The sequence below is a fragment of the Alosa alosa genome, chromosome 7 (genome assembly GCF_017589495.1).
Source record: "Alosa alosa isolate M-15738 ecotype Scorff River chromosome 7, AALO_Geno_1.1, whole genome shotgun sequence".
Lineage (NCBI taxonomy): Eukaryota > Metazoa > Chordata > Actinopteri > Clupeiformes > Clupeidae > Alosa > Alosa alosa.
In genome coordinates this window covers 16,809,175-16,829,442 of record NC_063195.1, presented here as the reverse complement: position 1 = coordinate 16,829,442, position 20,268 = coordinate 16,809,175, and the positions used below count along the sequence as shown (strand labels likewise).

General features: G+C 42.2%; 1 protein-coding gene across 1 annotated transcript in view; it reads left to right on the top strand.

The window, feature by feature from the left end:
- The first annotated feature begins 18,830 nt into the window (after window positions 1–18,830).
- Window positions 18,831–20,268, top strand: part of LOC125298651 (microfibril-associated glycoprotein 4-like) — a 33,259-nt gene continuing 31,821 nt past the window's right edge. The window contains exons 1-2 of the mRNA XM_048249491.1: window positions 18,831–18,972; window positions 19,249–19,311. Coding sequence (XP_048105448.1) covers window positions 19,306–19,311 — 6 coding nt within the window. The 5' untranslated portion in view covers window positions 18,831–18,972; window positions 19,249–19,305. The remainder of the gene's footprint in view (window positions 18,973–19,248; window positions 19,312–20,268) is intronic.

Below are 20,268 nucleotides of genomic sequence, written 5' to 3'. Positions count from 1 at the left end.
AAATGTGTGAGTGTGAGTTGAGCCAAAGTGCTTTCTAATTGAGTTTAATCTATTGATAAGAAAATAAATAAATACATATAGGATTAAAATAGATTAATGAGAGAGAGATCAATCCATTTACAGTAAAGGCAAATATGAATATATCAATGTCATTATGGATTTAAAAGACCATACCAAAAGCCATTAGTCCATCAGTGTGGATAATAGAATAGAATAGAATGAATGGACAAGAGAATAAAATAGGCAACACCTGTCTCACACAGCAGGGTTTAGAGAGCTGAGGATTATTATGGTCATGACATGGGTCACATGTAAACTAGATGTACCGCAGAGCGGTACAAAATATGACCGCCGCCCAGTCCAGCACATGGGTCACATGTGAATAAAGCAGTTTTGTTTAGAAATGTCAGAACAGGAAAATATTTCAGGCAATATTTCAGTTATGTCAGAATATGTATGATATTTAATGTTTTTATTTGAGAGAGGTATAGAGATTTAGTAGTTCAGTTCATGCCCTAAGTATGTGTGTCAGAGAAAGTGAGTGACACAGAAGTTATGACATATCTCCCCCCCCCCCTCTCTCTGTGTGTGTTGGTATTAGAAAGGTTTGAAAGTTTGGAAAGGCAACAGCTGCATTGCTTCTCTCTCTCTCTCTCACACACACTCACACTCACACTCACACACTCACACACACACACACACACATACACACAACCTTTGGAAATGTTCTGCTAAAACATCTTTGTATATGTTCTAGTGGGTTATTGGTTGGTGGTATGTGTATTAGACTGCTGTGTTTGGATGGGACCTGCTGTTGCCTTTCAGCCAAATAATGTTTTTCTCTCTCTGTGTCTGTCTATGTACAAATAGTGCTTAGTAATGCTAGTACAGTACAGTACAGGACAGTACAGTTTGCGCACACACACACACATTTGTGAACACCAGACATCCCAAGTCTCCCGGAAGTTCTGTGAGTCTCCCGCATATTGATAGCGGCTCCTTGGTGCCCACAAAGTAGATAAAATCTCCTGGAATCTAGAGCGAGTGATCAAGAGCGTGCATGCGAGACCGAGACTTCAAATCGCGTGTGTGCATCTGAGTGTAGCGTGCACACGACAGGGGAGAGAGAGAGTGGTGCATGTATGTCTGAGCACCAGTGGCATAGCCAGAAATGTTCAAATGGGTGGGCACAGAAAAAAAAAACAGGTGGGCCAAGCCAATTTGATTGAACATAAGATAGGCCTAGATTAGATGCATACAAACAATAACTAAAAGCTGTCATAGCCTATGCATGTGTTCAGGTCTTCACAAAATTTGCCTGTTTCATGTACATAGGCAGGGTGTTCCAGCTTCTGTGAATAATGGATAAAAGCACCTTCTCCACTATGTTTGTGGAGCACTTTGGGCACAATGAAATCATTAACATTGGAAGATCTAAGATTCCATTGTGGTTGATAACATATTAAAGCTCTGACATATGAAGGTGCTATGGCAAGATCAACAAAACCGTAACAGTTATATTGGAACCAGGGAGCCAGTGCAGTAAAACAGGGGTGATGTGCTCTCTGTTCTTGGCCCCACTAAAACTGTTGCAATGTCTTTATGCTTTTTTGGGGACACTAGTTAAAAGGGCATTGCCTTAGTCTAACCTACTAGTATAAAGGCATGGATTAGCATCTCTACATCTTGTTGAATAAATGTTCAGAATTAATCTGTAGCCTTGGATAGGCTTCTGCGACGTTTTTAACAGGCTACGCTATAGAGGCTTAGACAACTATGACCCACGTTTTGGTTTCGTAAATTAATTTGCCCTACTTCTTGACTGCAATGTAGTCAATTGACTGCTTGACATGTCATTTTTATTTTTCTGTACAATAAACAAATACATCTGCTTTATGCCGCAGAATTACATTCATATTTGCAATTTACATAGGCCTAGTCCAATGCATCGTTACACTACGTTAGTGTTTCCCAAAACCATAGTAGCAACGAACGTTCGCAACCACTATCGTAAAGTTGTGTAGTTACAACTACACCTCTCGACCTGTGGTAGAATGCTAGTAGAGGCATAGTTCTAGGGATCTTCATGTCAAAGACATCACTGACGCCAGTTATTTGTTTGCAAATTAATAATTATAAATATATTTAGGTTTCTAATTGATATTTACACTTCTAACCACCATACATCCATATTTTAAAATGCTCAAGGCAGAAAATACATAAATTAAAAGTCAATTTGCAGCCATATGCACGTAAAGTAAAAAGTCACACACCTGCAGATAATAAGGTGGTGCGACTTTTGACGAGTCAGCTGAGAATATGTAGCCTTTGATTTTCATGGAGGGGGGTCCTTGTTAGTTTACGCAAAACCAAGCCAAGAAGGCTGATTCTGATTTTGATAATATGATCTGCACAAAAGATAAACTTAGGTAAACAACGATGTCAATATTGTTGTCAAAATCTTAACCCAGATTCGAACTCTTGGACAGGGGACTGATAACTGCTGTGCAACGGCGGCCTATTAGTTAGGTCAATAATTAGGTGTACTACTTATTGACTGCAATGTAGTCAATTGACTGCTTGACAGGTTATTTTTATTTTTCTGTACAATAAACAAATACATCTGCTGTATGCCGCAGAATTACGCACTTGGCCAGCCTATAGAACGGGCACATTTTGGAGTGAATATGGAGTGAGAATGTACGCACGCAAGAATTTGTAGGCTATTTGTGGCTGGTTACCAGCAAACTCAAATGAACTCAAGACGTCAAACCTTTTCTATACAATACAAACAGAAAGGATGCAGCAGGCAGCAAATATAGAAGAGTCATTTCCAGTGGAAGAACAAAATGCTGAATGAAGCCCAAAGATATGAAGGCATATCTGGCAAGTTGTTATTTTTTGAAGACGTAAATGGTTGGGCTATAGGCCTAGTTTGCAAGAAGGAGACATAAAGCGTGAGCATGCCACACTATCCACAGCAGTGGTAGCGGGGGGTAGGAGGATTACTGTTAGCGCAGGATTTATATAAAATTCTTCAACAGAAGGCCTGCCTCGAATGCAGGCTTGCCCAGAAAAAAGGCCTGTGGTTTGCGCAGCCTACAGTAAGTAGGTCAGTGAGTTAGGAGTCCTCTAGACTTCTTTTAAGCTGTCTCAGAGGTGGAAAGTTGCGTTCGTTGAGGGCAGGGCCGGATTAACAATTCATAGACCCTTGGGAACAAATGTCTGATGGCCCCCCCTGCCCCCCAGCCAACGTGAATCGGGCGGTCAGTTAATAGGCCTATCTGTGAGGCCAAGCCTCACCAAGTAGCCCGTTCGTTTACAACTAACATTAGGCCCTACATTTAATTAAACTGCTTATAGGCTATGCCGAAATAGTTTCAACATTTTGAATATCAGTGTCGGGTGAATTAGGAAATGCCTTATGGCTGAAAGCTGCTTGGGATCCCCCCGTCAAAGCAATAACCATACAAAAAGTTAAAAACAGATGACATGATGCGGCGTCACTGACATAATGCGCAAAATAATATAGCCTAGATATTCCAATATATTCGAATACATGTGTTTATTTTAGAGGGGATATTCAAACGTCATTTTTTTTTTTTTAAAATGCAGAAAAGTAGATAAAAAAGTGAATTTTATTACCGGTCACAATTGTGCGTACTCAATTAAAGGTTGCTTAAATTGCTTTTTTGTTAAAATAAAGGTATTCTGACAGGACTTTTCAAACTGATATTGTTTATTTACCAGGAGCTTCGGCCTGTTAAAATAGAACCCTGAATGTGTATGTCTGTGCGTGCGTGTATCTGCATGGGGTGTGAGAGTTAGTGTATATGGTCTGTGTGTGTGTATCTGCATGGGGTGTGAGAGTTAGTGTGCATGCATATATATATATATATATATATATATATATATATATATACGCGCGCACACACACACATACACAGACCATATACACTAACTCTTACAACTACATGCAGACACACACGCACGCATAGACATACACATTCAGGGTTCTATTTTAACGAGCCGAAGCTCCTGGTAAATAAACAACACACAAACACACACACTCACACAGATATACACACTCACACACACAGATACACACTCACACACATACAAATACACACACACACACACACACACACAGATATACACTCACACACACAGATATACACACTCAGACATACACACTCACACATACACACACAATGTGTGTGTGTGTGGATCTGCAGGTGGGTTGTTGTGTGCAATGTGAAGTCCCCTTGAGTGTGTATGTCTGTGTGAGTGTTTGTGTCTGTGAGTGTGTATGTCTGTCTGTGTGTGTCTGAGTGTGTATATCTGTGTGTGTGTGTGTATGTGTGAGTGTGTATGTCTGTGTGTGTGTGTGTATCTGTGTGTATATTTGTGTGTGTGAGTGTGTGTGAATGTGTGTGTGTGTGTGAGAATATGTGTGTGTGTGTGTGTATGTCTGTGTGTGTGAACATGTGTATGTGTGTGAGTGTATGTCTGTGTGTGTGAGTGTGTGTGTGAGTGTGTATATCTGTGTGTATGTGTGTGTGAGTATGTATGTGTATCTGTGTGTGAGTGTGTGTGTGTGTGTGTATGTCTCTGTATGTGTGTATGTATGAGTATGTGTGTGTGTGAATGTGTGTGTGAGAATATGTGTGTGTGTGTGTGAATATGTGTGTGAGTGTATGTCTGTGTGTGTGTGTATCTTTGTGTGAGTGTGTGTATGTATGTGTGTATGTCTCTGTATGTGTGTATGTATGAGTATGAGTATGTGTATGTGTGTGTGTGTGTGTATGTCTGTGTGTGTGAATATGTGTATGTGTGTGAGTGTATGTCTGTGTGTGTGAGTGTGTATATCTGTGTGTGTATGTGTGTGTGTATGTCTCTGTATGTGTGTATTTATGAGTATGTGTATGTGTGTGTGTTTGTAGGTGTAGAAGTATGTGTGCATCTAGATACAACATTCTATCCCACCGGTCACTATTGTGACTGTTAACATGTTTACTCATTCTGCAAACACACCAAAGACATTTGAATAATTATAAATGTATATATCATAACTAGACACCTTTAAGACCATGTGTACAAAAAATATTTGTCCTATGTTTATGTTAACATACTTTAAAAACCTTTTATTTGGGAGCTGTGAGGCCGTCATCCTCGTCTCAAGGTGCAACCAAGAAGTAAACAGCTCTGGTCATGTGACAATTTACTCAAAACATTTGACACTGCACACATTTCATTGAAACACTCTATTGTTTCAATATTTACTGAAAGAGTATTGGGATATTCCCCAGTTACAGTTTTAGAGGCTTTTTTCGGTCACAATTGTAACCGATGGGGTGAAATGGGTTAACACCTTCCACCTAACCCCGGTGAGTGGGGGTCGCTATAATGCGTGTGAAATAGCACCATTGAGTAGCCTATATGCGAAATAGCCTTAAAATCGTTCCGGTGTTGTATGCCTTCTGGTTTCTCCACCAACTGGTTTCCTTGCACGTGCATGTGCTGCAGCAGTTGTCAGACATTCACAAACAAGTTGTTTTAGGCGGTTTGAAGTCGCTTTTCATACGCCATGAGCGCTCGGCTACATTACAGCCACTCGGACAAAAGACATGTAAAAAAATATATGTTTTGAAAACTAGCATTAAACTGGATTCGATCCCGCAAAAGCAACACACGTGTGTCTCTCTCCATCCTGATTCCCTACTCTTTGAGCCAACTAATATGTTACGCGAATCAATTAACTATTGTAGGCTACCATTAATTAATAACGTAGGCAACACCCAGGTAACATGTTGTCCAGGCTATCTGAAACAAGGGGTTGCCTCTCATCTACAACAACTGGTTACCTTGGGCTGCTACAGTCGTCAGTGCACTGTGCACAGTAGGCCTATGCTACTCTTTGTGGTTGATCAACTAAAAATAAAAGATGTATTTGGTGATGACATTATTATAGGCCTAGTAGACCTAAATTCTGAGAAATTAAATGGTACAATAAACGATCTACATAGCGCACAGTTTTGCGCGGTCTTCCCGAAATTAAGCGGTCGCCCGCGGATGACCGCGGTCACAAGTCATAAACAAAATATTTTTATGATATTCGGGTCATTTGCGGGCGGGTCAGTTAAAATTAATTAAATATATATTTTCTACAAATAGGCCTACTTAAAATATCACGAGAAGGCTAGCAGTAAAGTAACAGTAAAGTAACAGTAAAGCATCAATACAGTAAAGTCAACAGTAAAGAAGCTGAAGACGCGAGTTAAAATAATAAAGACACCCCTACAGGAAAAGCGATATAGGCTATGGGAAATATTGGGAAAAGTTCTTAAAGAAGATGACAGTAGTACAAGTTTTGGTCTATGTAGGCCTACTTCTTGAGAAGCCATTTAAAAGTATGACAGCCAAAACGGGCAGCCTGCAGGAATAGGCCTAAATGTTATGGCACAGACTACACAGCCATATCTACCGGTATGTATAGGTTCGCGCATGCATAAAAGTTACCTTAGTTCGTTGTGTTTATGACTTTAAACAGTGGATGTGCTTTAGTAAATGTGCTTTGTGCTTCATTCAGCATTATAAACCAGTTCTTAAGCTAACGTTTTGACCAGCAATGTATCTCTCTTGCCTATACCTTGCCTCACCATTTCTGTTTTCGAAAGAAAGATGTATGTCCATGGCCTTCAAATCTTATCCTAGTGTTCTAATCCTTGGTGGTTGCGTGCTTGCGCTCTTATTCTCATACTCTCTCCTGCGCAAACATTATGTCCTGCATGCCTACTGCGTGTAGTTCTACTGCATAAAGTTTCGCAAATAAATTAGTTTGTTTTACAGAAATGGCCTACTGTCACACTGCATGCAGGCTATAACCAAAAGCACACATTTTGTAAATAAGCGGGTCGGACCACTTGTGACCAAACCACTGATAGCGCACCAGACCGCCAACAATCATAAAGCACCTGTGCGCGCGCGCTCTCTCCCCTGCGCAGGTCTTTTTACAGAGGCACCATTGAGAGCATCTTGACTGGGACCATAATCGCATAGCCTGGGTGTTCCCATGCTGCCTTGCGCGCAATTTGATTCACGCTGCTAAGGCAGCCTGGAGACCATGGAGCAAATTTTCGCCTGAGATACGGGACCAATCACAGAACAAGGGGGAAAGCAAGACGATGATGAGCTATGCACAGACGCATTTGATAGACATCCGTGGCACCCAATAAACGGATCTGGGCATTTTTTTTCAAATACGAGAAAATTAACGTTTGGTTCCCAGACCACGTCTCATTGAGAAGTGGTGGCGCTAGCCAGGCTAATAATCGCATGGTATGGGAACTGCTCTCAATAAAATAGAAAAGCACTTCAGAGAGTTGTGCGTACAGCACAGACCATATGCGGCTGTGACCTACCCTCCATACTGGAGTTATTTGAGGGAAGATGCATTAGGAAGGCAAAAAAAATCTTGAATGATCCTAGTCATCCCAACCATGAACTATTTGAGCTATTACCATCTGGCAAACGATATAGAAGCTTGAAAGCTCGTACCACCAGACTCCGAAGAAGTTTCTTTCACCAAGCAGTTAGATTGCTGAACTCACGCTGAAGACAACAAGGCACTTTTTTTTTTCTTCCCCCCCCCTTTTTTTTTTTACAAACACACACACACACACCCTTTCATTTATTTATTTTTTGAGGAGAAAAAATACAACAAATTTTACTCTATTATAAACCTATAATGAGATGTAATAAAAGAAATCTTGAAGCTGTCTGTGTGTTGTAGGCTAGATTTGCGTGAGTTCTTTCTATCTGCTTTAGTTTTGTGAGTTGCGACCACCTAGGCTATGTCATAGACGTTCTATGAGGTACCAGTGTTTAGCTGTGTCACAAAACAATAAGCTTTGTCAGACTACTTTTAAAATGATATTCAGGGCTATATAAATTTTAAACATTCGGGGCTGAAGACCCGACAAAGCCTTGTGTTAATTCTTCAGATGGAAGTGTCAGGAATTTTCATACGAGACGCTCTCATTGGTGGTTAGTATATGGAGTAGGGAATTGACAGCAACATATCCAATCACATTATGAGAGATGCTGAATTTAACATAAACTGCGATGTTTGATTTTAAATGAATATAAATTTAGCCGGAACTGTAAACTGGCACACGTGGGTGCTCGATGTTTTCAGTGGGTGCCCGAGAGACGGAGCACCCACGGTATCGGCGCCTATGACAAGCATCTCGCGGTTGCATCCATTACAAACAAACATGCAATGTGAACGTCTGGGATTGGGGAGAGCACTAAATGCTCTTTTGAATAAGCACAAAGTCATGCCTTTAAATGAAAAACACTTTTAATAATCAAAAAAATAAACGCTAATGAAGTAAACTTGTGACCATCAAAAATCGTTTATCGCCTGTAACTCTGTGATAACAGGACGTAACAGGAAGGCATTTGTCTGAGCAACGGAGGTTAATATGCTCTCTATTTTGTCCAAATGATGTCTGTCTATCATCGTTGCACTCGGAGAAAACCAGAATGTTTAATTTGTCCTGCGTTTCTTCTACGGCTGCAAACGGGATTCACTCGCCGTTAACCAAATATTTCTTTATGAGGGCAGGGCAGGCATATTTCCGGCTATTAAATTATTTCTAAACCAGTCTGCTAAAGTCTGTAGTGAAGTCTGTGTAGGGTTTTCCAGCTCCATTTCTTTTTACGAGACACCCTGCTCACTTGAGACCTCTGCCGGTTGTTGCAGCGTCACTGGAAAAATACAAATTAAAGTCTTGTGATCCTGCGCGCGGACCGCGAGGGAAGCTGGCCAAGTCGAAGCACTGCCCACTGTACATTCACTGTAGGCTGTCTAATCCCTTGAAATAAAAATAATAAGTACAAAATTGACATTGAATGTCTTTGTAAGGTTATGCACAGGCAGGGCAACAGAAATCATTGTCCATTGGAGGCTCTTTAACACACTGCAAGTGGTACCAGCCTTTGCAGACAGTGCATTTAATCTGGCAGACAAACCAACCATCGCAATGTATTTCACTTACCCACAGCCCATGAGTGTCTGCTGCTCCACACATGCAGCACAGTTCAGAGAGGTCATCTGTGGAAATTAAAGCATTAAGCTATATGCAATTTTCACATTCAACACAGCCAATATTGTAATAGCCTGTTAAACTTCAAATACCAACCTGTTCCCCTGAAGAGCTCATTGGCAATATCCCTTCTCAAGCATGTAATGCCCTCTGCATCAACTCGGAAGTCGGGACTTTTCTTCATTAAAATAAACTCGGCAAGCTTTTCCACAATAAACACAGTTTAGGACATGCATGTTGTTTAGAAACACATTTCTGAAAAAAGGAAGTTACTTACTTTGCACACAATGACTCCACATGAAGAGCCCTCCTGTTGCTGTGGATGGTTCAGCGTGTCACCAGACCAACGGGTGTGGTGCAGCCCCCTTCGCCTCATGACGGCTCTATATTACCAAGCACAATCGTTATATTGTCATTACATACAAATAAACACATACTTAGAACTGTAGTTAAAAATGAATCAATAAAATATTCACCTGGTCACGTCAATGCATTTTCCTACAGCATCAGACTGGGCACCAAAAGGGTCCACGTAGAGGCAGCGTTTGTCTTTTGGAAATATTGCCTATTTCATATGTCATACATGAGTACAATTAGTGGGGGGCCTTAAGCACATAAATAGGTCATTTCGCGCAAATTCTTCTAAAAGCGCCAAATTTGGCACAGATGTAGCTCAAGTTATACTGAAATGATTTAGCTAGGGCGCCGGAGCCAGAGACCCTCAGGGCCAAGATGGCGGCCAAATCCAATATGGCCGCTACCTGAAAAGGTTTCTATAACTTTTGAACCACATGAGCTACAAATACAAACTTGATGTCTTTTTCAACTTAATTGATCATGGGAAACACATAGGAATGTTTATATTTATGACCCAGTATATCTGGACCACTTAATCCTCCAATTCCAATATGGCCGCTGTCCAAAAAAGCAGTTTTGACTGTAGTTACACCCCATTGTTTGCGCCAATTTATCTACAAGCACCAAATTTGGCACGGATACAGCTGATGGCATACTGAAATGATTTAGCCAGGGCGCCCGAGTTAGTGATCTCTTAGACCAAGATGGCAGCCAAATCCGCCACCTGAAAAGGGATTTGGCTGCATATTTTGAACCAGATGAGATACAAATGTATAATTGATACAGTGGGGAGAATAAGTATTTGAACCCATGCTAAAGTTGACTAAAAATTTATCTTAATGCCTTAATTAAAAAGTAAGTAAAAATCCAACCTTTAAAGACACCAATTTTCTTAGTGAATGAAAAATGTATCGTAAATAAATATTTTTTTTCCCTTAAATTACAGGGGCAATAAGTATTTGACCCCTATGTTAAATTCCCATAGAGGCAGTCAGATTTTTTATTTTTAAAGGCCACTTATTTCATGGATCCAGGATACTGTGCATCTTGATAAAGTTCCCTTGGCTTTTGGAATTAAAATATCCCCACATAATCACATACCCTTCACCATACCTAGAGATTGGCATGGTGTGTTTTTCAGTTAGCCTATTAGCTGGTTTGATGCTCATTGAGTTCGATGCAAACCAGCTAATAGGCTAACAAAAAACACACACCATACCAATCTCTAAATATTTATATTTATGATTGTGTATATGTGGATCCTCAAAGTCCCCAAATCCAATATGGCTACTTTCCAAAAAAGGGTTTTTGACTACAACCTTTGAACCAAATGCGTTAAATTTTACCGGAAACCCTTGGAAATCCCTTCTTATCAACGAATCATGACCTCATAGCACTTGACACTCAAGATATTATGGAAAGAGAAGTGGCTGATTCGCTCACTACTGCTCACAAAGTTGGTGTAGCCCTACTGCCAATGTAGAGCAGCGACTTGACAAGGTCACCAAGCCTGTATCAGAGTTTTAGGGCAGCCGTGGCCTACTGGTTAGCGCTTCAGACTTGTAAGTTGTAAGAGGGTTGTCGGTTCGAACCCCGACCAGTAGGCACCGCTGAAGTGCCCTTGAGCAAGGCACCTAACCCCTCACTGCTCCCCGAGCGCCGCTGTTGCAGGCAGCTCACTGCGCCGGGATTAGTGTGTGCTTCACCTCACTGTGTGTTCACTGTGTGCTGAGTGTGTTTCACTAATTCACGGATTGGGATAAATGCAGAGACCAAATTTCAAAAGAGTATATACTTATACTGATATGATTCCTCGGGCAAACATACTGACATTTGCCAACTGACCTGACACAAAAGCCAAGCACAAAACAACTAATGGTATTTAGAAGCAAAACATGACACTCATCACACAACTGTTCCTTTCACTTCAGTCCAGGCCTGATGGGTTTGTGCGGTCACACATGAGCTATGAATCTGTCACGCGACTGGATATTGTGTTTGATACATATCCAGAGGAGAACCTCAAAGCACAAACTCACCAACGCAGAGGAACCGGATCAAGAAATAAAGTAGATGGGAGAACGCTTTAACAGGCTGTGACACAACCTCAGCCTTCCTGGGCCATGAGAAAACGAGTGCCTGGGCAGCTTGGGAGGCAACACCAGATCTCACAGAATCCCTGGTTACCCTTACCTGGGACCCTGAACAGATCAACAATAACGTCCATGTCCAAAAACTGGAGCGTATGGTCGTCATCATGTACAGCAAGAACTGTGATTCCAGTGGCTTAGATGAAGCTAGACATCACCTTTTCTCGAATGGTACCAAGTCTCTCGAGAACCTGCCTCCCACCCATGCTGCACTGATTCAGCACATCAAAAGAGCACTGCTGCAGGCGAGCTTTTACTGGAATCAGGCAACCACTGTCCCGCAAGACATCCCAGAGTCCAATGCATGGGGATGGTATCGGGACTCTATGAGCAAGACTTGGGAACCTTACAGAACTAATCTCGGAGATGCCAGTAAAGCCTGCACCATTCTCCTCCACTGTGGTTGCAAGATAGCATGTAGAGAGGCCCTGTACAGCCCTGTCCTGGCCCGTACAGCCTACATGTAGCGACCCATCACCCACCTATGACAACTCTGCCTAGATTCCTGGCCCATACTGCCGACCCACCACATGCCTTGACAACTCCTTTCCCCCTGGACAATTCCAACGCTGGACTATTTGAACTTTCTGACATTAAATTAGGATTAATGCATTATCATACCGGATATGTAATCATCCCAACTCTTGTAACTTTCACCTCAGGTGGCTTTAAACACCATGTCCTATTCTCTACACCTGCCTATCATATGCACTTGTCATGTATACAGACCTTACTGTCCTGTATTTGACCCTAGGCAGATCAAAGTCAAAGTCAAAGTCAGCTTTATTGTCAATTTCTTCACATGTTCCAGACATACAAAGAGATCGAAATTACGTTTCTCACTATCCCACGGTGAAGACAAGACATATTTTACCAATTTAAGTCCACAGACAAACATAACATTCAAGTAAACAAAAAAAAAAGTAAATAAGTAAATAAGAGGGCACATATAATAATGAAAAAAAAAGAGCAGCAAAATTTGGTTGAAATTGTGCATAGACAGTCAATAAAATACTAGTGCAAAGTCAGGCCAATAAAAGGCTTGGGTAGTTCTGTTTGACCTAAGTAAGAAAGAAAGTGGCATAGTGGTGCAAGTTATGTAAGAGCAGCAGAAGTGTTGTGTTTTCAGGACAACAACAACAAGTTGTAAAAGTGTACAAGTGTGCAAGTGGAGTAGTGCAGGCGGCCATTGTGGGTCCAATGTCCAGGATGTTATGTAGCTGAGGGTGGAGGGGGAGAGGGAGGGAGAGAGTTCAGCATCCTTACAGCTTGGTGTATGAAGCTGTTGGTGAGTCTGGTAGTCTTGGCCTAGGCTTCTGTACCTCTTCCCAGAGGGCAGTAGATCAAACAGATTGTGAGCGGGGTGACTTGCATCACTCACAATTTTGGTCGCCTTGGGGGTGAGGTGGGTGGTGTAAATGTCCTTCAGAGAGGGGAGTGAAGCACCAATAATCCTTCCAGCTGTGTTCACTATGCTGCAGGGCTTCCCTGTTGTATTCAGTGCAGCTTCCGCCCCCACACAGCGATACAGCTGGAGAGGATGCTCTCAATGGTGCCTCGGTAGAATGTGGTCATGATGGCTGGTGGAGCACTTGCTCGCCTGAGTTTCCGCATGAGGAAGTACAGGCGGCGCTGAGCTCTCTTCGCCAGTGATGCAGTGTTGGTGGTCCAGGAGAGGTCTTCGCTGATGTGCACCCCAGGAATTTGGTGCTGCTTGCTCTCCACCACAGCACCGTCGATGGTCAGTGGCAGGTGTTGGGTGTGACCTCTCCGAAGTCAACAACAATCTCTTTGGTCTTGCTGACGTTCAGCAGGAGGTTGTTGTCCCTGCACCACGTGGTCAGATGGTCGACCTCCAACCTGTATTGAGTCTCGCCGCCCTTGGTGATGAGACCCACCAGAGTTGTGTCGTCAGCAAATTTCACTATGTGATTGTTGCTGTAGGTTGCAGTGCAGTCATCGTCCAGCAGGGGGTGAAGAGCAGCGGACTGAGCACGCAGGCCTTGGGGGGGGCCCCTGTGCTCAGTGTGATGCTGCTTGAGGTATTGTTGCCAACACATTCTACTTGAGGCCTCTGACAGAGGAAGTCCAGTAGCCAGTTGGGAGGTAGGTACTGAGTCCCAGTTTGTCAAGTTTGCAGATGAGTTGTTGTGGTATTATGGTGTTGAATGCAGAACTGAAGTCTATAAACAGCAATCTCACATATTAGTCTCTTTTTTTCCAGGTGGGTGAGGGCTGGGTGGAGGGCAGAGCAGATTGCATCCTCTGTAGACCGCTTGGCTCGGTATGCAAACTGGAAGGGGTCCAGGGTGGGGGAGAATGGATTTGATATGTGACATGACAAGCCGCTCAAAGCACTTCATGATGATGGGTGTCAGTGCCACAGGGCGGTAGTCATTGAAGCAGGATGGAGCAGTTTTCTTCGGCACAGGTATGATGGTGGCAGCTTTGAAACATGATGGGGACGATGGCTTGCTTCAGGGAAGTGTTAAAGATGTCTGTGAAGACATCCTTAAGCTCCCCTGCGCAGTCCTTCAGCGCCCCACGACCTGGGATGTTGTCTGGACCTGTTGCCTTACGGTGTTGATAGCAGCAAGTGTCCTCTTCACGCTGTCGGCAGAGAGGCACAGGGGCTGCTCATGTAGAGGGGATGGGTCTTCTGTGGGCAGGTGCTGTTTTGTGCTTCAAAGCGAGCAAAGAAGCGGTTCAGGTTGTTGAGCAGAGGGATGTTGCTCTCACAGCTCTGTGGTGCGGGCTTGTAGTCCGTGAGGGCCTGAATGCCCTGCCATAGGCTTTGTGCGTTCCTGCTGTCTTTGAAGTGGGTGGTTATCTTGTGAGTGTATTCCCTTTTTGCTTCCTTGATGCCATGGGACAGGTTGGCTCTCGCTGTTCTCATGCCGGCTTCATCCCCAGCTCTGTAGGCTTTGTCTCTGGCCCTCAGCAGCCTGAGGACATCCCCTGTCAGCCATGGCTTCCAGTTAGCCCGAGTGATGATGTCTTTTGTGTGGGTCACATCATCGATGCACTTGGTGATGTAAGAGGTTACAGTGTCTGTATACTCCTCTATGTCTGTCCGGTTGTTGTAAGTGGCTGCCTGCTTAAACATTTCCCAGTCTGTTGTGTCAAAGCAGTCTTGAAGAGCATCGGAGGCTCCCTCAGGCCACACTTTTACCTGCTTACGAAACCGGTTTGTTAAACTTTTACCCTTTGTCTGTATCGCGGGGCATTAGCATAACAGTGATATGGTCTGAAAGTCCAATGTGGGGGAGGGGGGTGGCTTTGTATGCTCCTTTGTGTGTAGTGTAGACCAGGTCCAGGATGTTATCTCCTCTTGTTGGAAAATCAACATGCTGGTGTAGCTTTGGAAGTACAGTTTTAAGATAAGCATGGTTAAAATCTCCAGTGAAGATGGTGAAACCGTCTGGGTGTGCCGTCTGTTGTTCACTGACAGCCTGGTACAGATGGGTCAGGCCTTTGATTCATGGATCTGCTCGAGGTTTCTTCCTATATGTATCTCCAATTCTAGGGAGTTTTCCCCCCCTGTTACCCATGGGCCTCACTATTGCATTCTACTGCCCCTGCCCCTGTTACCCATGGGCCTCTCTATTGCATTCTACTGCCCCTGTCGCCCCTGTTACCCATGGGCCTCACTATTGCATTCTACTGCCCCTGTCGCCCCTGTTACCCATGGGCCTCTCTATTGCATTCTACTGCCCCTGTCGCCCCTGTTACCCATGGGCCTCACTATTGCGTTCTACTGCCCCTGTCGCCCCTGTTACCCATGGGCCTCTCTCTTTCTTTTCTTTCCTTTCTCTTATTGTCTACACTTTGTAAAGCGCCATGATACATGTGTAATGTTTTGGCGCTCTATAAGCACAATTAAATTGAAATTGAAAATAGAGAGCACTGCAAGTGCTGTAAAGCTGGAGTTCGTTGCACTTCTATATGCATGTGAGGGTGCTTGTACAAACAATGATGGTGGAGACGATGAGTGATCTGGTGATCGTGAGTGATAATGAGAATTCACTGTTGTTTTTATGTTATTGCTTTTTTTTGTTATGCAGTTGTGAAGCAGAGTTTTGGACAAATCGACTATATTGTTCTTTTAACAATTTGCCATAATATAAATATTGCCTTGCAATAATAATTGTGTCTTATTCTTTCTTATATGATTACACTTTGAAATGTATTCATCTGTGGTGCACTGAAAGCATTTCACTTTTATAAGGAAATTAATCAACATTGAGAAAAACCTTTAAAGTTGTGGTAAAAAAATATTTTCAACCACAGTCTTAAAAAGAATACAGATTCCAGACCTAAGCATAAATATAAATATGCCATGGACTTCTTGTGGTCAATAAACATAAAATAGACACCACATCCTCATTTGTAGCGCATTTGGTTCAAAATTTGTAGCCAAAACACTTTTTTGGACAGGGGCCGAATTGAATTTAAGGAATTTGGGGGGTCCTGATATACTCAATCATAAATGTAAGTATTCCTATGGGTTTTCCATGGTCAAAAAATTAAAATAGACATCAAGTTTGTATTTGTATCTCATCTGGCTCAAAAGCTATGTATAGCTAAATCCCTTTCAGGCGGCCGCCATCTTGGTCGCTTGGATGCCCTGGATAAATCATTTCATTATGCCCTCAGCTACATCTGTGTCAATTTCGTGTTTGTAGATGAATTTGCACGAACAATGGGGTGTAAGGCCCCCAACTACTGCTTTTTTGGACAGTGGCCATATTGGAATTAAAGGAATAAGGGGTCCAGATGTACTGGGTCATAAATATTAACATTGCTATGTGTTTCCCATGATCAATTAAGCTGAAAAAGATATCAAGTTTACATTTGTAACTCATGTGGTTCAAAAGTTATAGCCTTTTCGGGCAGCAGCCATATTGGATTTGGCCGCCATCTTGGCCCCAAGGGTCATTGACTCCGGCGCCCTAGTTAAATCATTTCAGTATGACCTAAGCTACATTTGTGCCAAATTAGGCGCTTTTAGAAGAATTTGCGCGAAAATGTGCTTAAGGCCCCTCACTAATAAGATTCCTATAGCTTAGCAGCACAAGCATTGCAATTGAACTCAAGTGGAGTGACGAATCTGCGGTCGGGGGATCTGTTGTTGGTCACATCTGCAACAACAGGAGGCACACTACGTCATGATAAGTCAATCAGTGGCGTAACTCAGCCAGTTAACATGAAAGCCAGTTACCGTACAACACCGGCCACAGCTGAGGCTCAGATTAAGTGATTCAGCACCAGTTTCTCTCCACCCTCTCTCACACACATATACCTGCCGGGGAGTAGGCCTAAACTTCCCCGGAAAAAAAATACACAAAGAACACAGAGTTAGTACATCACACCACCAAATGACTGCTGACTCCGTCACCACTGCTGCCGGACGTGGGGTTCATCGAACGAGATAAAACAGAAACGCGATCGCACTAGCAGGGCACAAACTCCCTAATTTAGGCCTAATGGCACTTACCCCGAATGATTTGTCAACCACACCGACACTGAAAGGATTGCCCACGTCCCAGCACGGCAGCCGTTGGTTCTGAACTCAGCAGTCCGCTGTCCCTCTTCCTTGTTCAACTAAACATTAGCCATTTATCCCATCCCTCATTAACAAATGCAGCACAGGTGTGCTGCTGCATCCACCCCAACTCACAGGACTGGACCATGCCCTCATCCACAGCAACTATTGTCGTAACACACCCGCTTACACTTTGCATGTGTGGCATTCTGAGACGTTCTTTAATTCGGGACCATTATCGCTCGTTTCAATTAAAGACCTTGCAGTTGGAAAATAATGTCATTTGCTTATTCACAGTTTAAAGACAGTCCAAAGTAGCCTGGGCTATTCGAAGTGTCCGTTTATTGCACATCTTTTTTATGTCATTTTGAAGAGCCACTGCATACCTGTGTGTCTTGGCGTGTTGTTGCAAAATCCGCGAAGTTCACTTTATTGTTGAGGTCGAACATGTTAAGTTTTTACCCGTGTAACCTACACTGATCCAGCTTTGCCAAAGCCCTGCTTCTATCCTCACTTGTAGCTTACAGTACAGTAGGCTACAGTGGTGTGTGGGAGGGGGAGTGGCTAGCGGCGAAAGCCAATGTGCTTCTTTTCCCGATATATTTAACAATATTTTTTACATTTCTTATCCAAACAACGTCAAATTTGGCACTGCACTTACTCATACCCATAGCAAGACACCTGCCAAGTTTCGGTCTGACAAACGGTCAGCGAGATATGCGTGCCACAGACAGACAGACAGACAGACAGACACACAGACGCTTCTTGCATAATAGATAGATATTTGTTATTGTGACAACCCTACCTCAAGGGCGCGGGAAGGGGGGTGCTGAGGGTGCTGCAGCACCCCCTGCTGGCAGGAGATAGATTTTCAAGATTTGTTATATATATTTTTAAATAATTACTAATTCGCTGTCTGACATTATTTTTGTATGTGAAATGATGAGTCAAATAGCAAAAAAGGGTTATGGATTGGTTCGAATATAGGCTCCTAAAAATTAACAGTTGAGATCAACGTGAACATGAGTCAGTTAGGCTACTGTAAGAACCGTAACGTGGTTTCAGCTATGTGATAGCGATCAAGTGTGTAGGCCTACGGTTGATATAGACCTATATATTCTATGCGATTTACACGTTCAAAAAAGCAGGGATAAGCTGAAAGAAACTTTAATTGTGTTGTACAGTTTTGCAAAACTAATAAATTATAGCTAGTGAAATAATTTCACTAGTCGCTAAGATAGATATTATTAGGACACATTCTTGCTGTGGAGACGACACACTTTAGGCTATTCAGGAATTATTTGCGAGATCATTGCAGCCTGATTATTAGCCTATATTTAAAGCCAAACATCTCTGGTGTGGTTTTGACGATCAGAAAAGTAATTTTCCTTAGCTATACTGAAATAGGCTAATGATGTCAAGTGCGGTTCTGTGGGGTTAGGGTGGGTGCAGTGGAGTCGGATTGCTGTCGCGGAACATTGGAATTTGTGGCTGCCCAGGACGTTTCTAAAACTTCTCTCTATCACCCGCACACCGCACTAAAATGATGTAGGCTATTTAGCAGTCAAAATCCGAAACATGTCCAGGAGGGGAGAAATCGTCGGACATCCATTATTTTTGTTATTCAGCACCCCTGGTCAAAAACAGATTCCCGCGCGCCTGCCCTACCTATAAGGAAATTGGCACATTTCCATGTTCAGATAGGTATTTGAATTGGGAGGTTTTTTCCAAACCAGGTTGCAAGTAAACATCAGTGATTTACCTGTTCTGTTTCATTCATCACAGACAAGTTTTGAGAGCAAGTCATTTGGTAAGTTTGCTTTAACACGTCGAGATTTTGGTGCTTCCTTAATTTACAGAGTTAATTATGCAGTACACAAATCTGCTAAAATTTTCATGTTTTAGCTCAACAGTCAATGCTATTCCTGTCTCGTATTGCACTAAGTGTGACTTGTTTTGTGCAGGACCATACATGGTCTTTTTTTAACACTTTCTGTATGTGCACTCTTGTATGTGTGTGTCTGAGAGAAAGACAGCAGGAGTGAAATCATTTCCACTGAAAACATTCTCTGTTGAATGATTCTAGAGTCCCCCATTGGTCAGCTTTTTCTTGTCACTCCAAAAGTGGATTTTGTTGCAGGAAATGAAGGTGGGACTTCAAAATGATATAATGTTTGTGTATATTTATATACAGTATACATAGTAACGGCAGTTTGTCCTGCAAGTTGAGAAATGAGAAAATATGTGGCGGAAAGAAGTAGTTCTGCAAACAAGATAGTTTTAGTTATTAAAATGTTAATTTTAACACTGTTAATTATAACAGTAAATTAACACAACGCAAGTGGCAACAGTGGAATAACCGGAATAATGGACTTCACAGCGTTCAGTTCACAGAAAGAAATGCACTTTCGCGGTGCATTACCACCTCCACTGTCAAGTCGTTGTAATACCTTGAACCTTTCTGTGAACCGAATGCCATGTTGTCAATTATCCCTTATATATATATATATATATATATATATATATAGGACTGTCAAAATAACATTCATTTCGATTCATTAATTTGAGAAAAAATAACTGATTAAAAAAATAGCGCAGATTAATCGATTCCGTATGACCTTTGACCCCGAGCCGTTCTAGTCAGTAACCATTAGATTGTAAAATGAAGGAGAGAGAAGAAAATGTGCTGCCTAGATCATTGATTGGAACATTTACTTTTAAAAAACGGTCTGATGGTGTTGATAAAAATATAATGTCGATTAAAATAAAGTCCTTTGCAATGTCTGCAGCAAGGAATTTGCATATCACCGAAGTTCGTCAACTGTAAAGTCGCAAATCAATGCAACGAAATAGTGTTAAACATTGAGGGGAGTGTTAATTTACTTTCATTGTGTCCCCTAGTTTATATCTGTGACCTGAAATGCCTTGTATGTGAAAAAATAAACTTCTTCCCGAAGCACTTTTGAATTTATTTCCTCAGCATATTAGGTCATATCATAAATTATTATGGCCATTATTTGAAGAGTGAAAATAATAATAAAAGAGTTGTTGAACTTTAATGTCACTAATGCTGATTATTCAATGATTCATTTGAATTTAAATATTT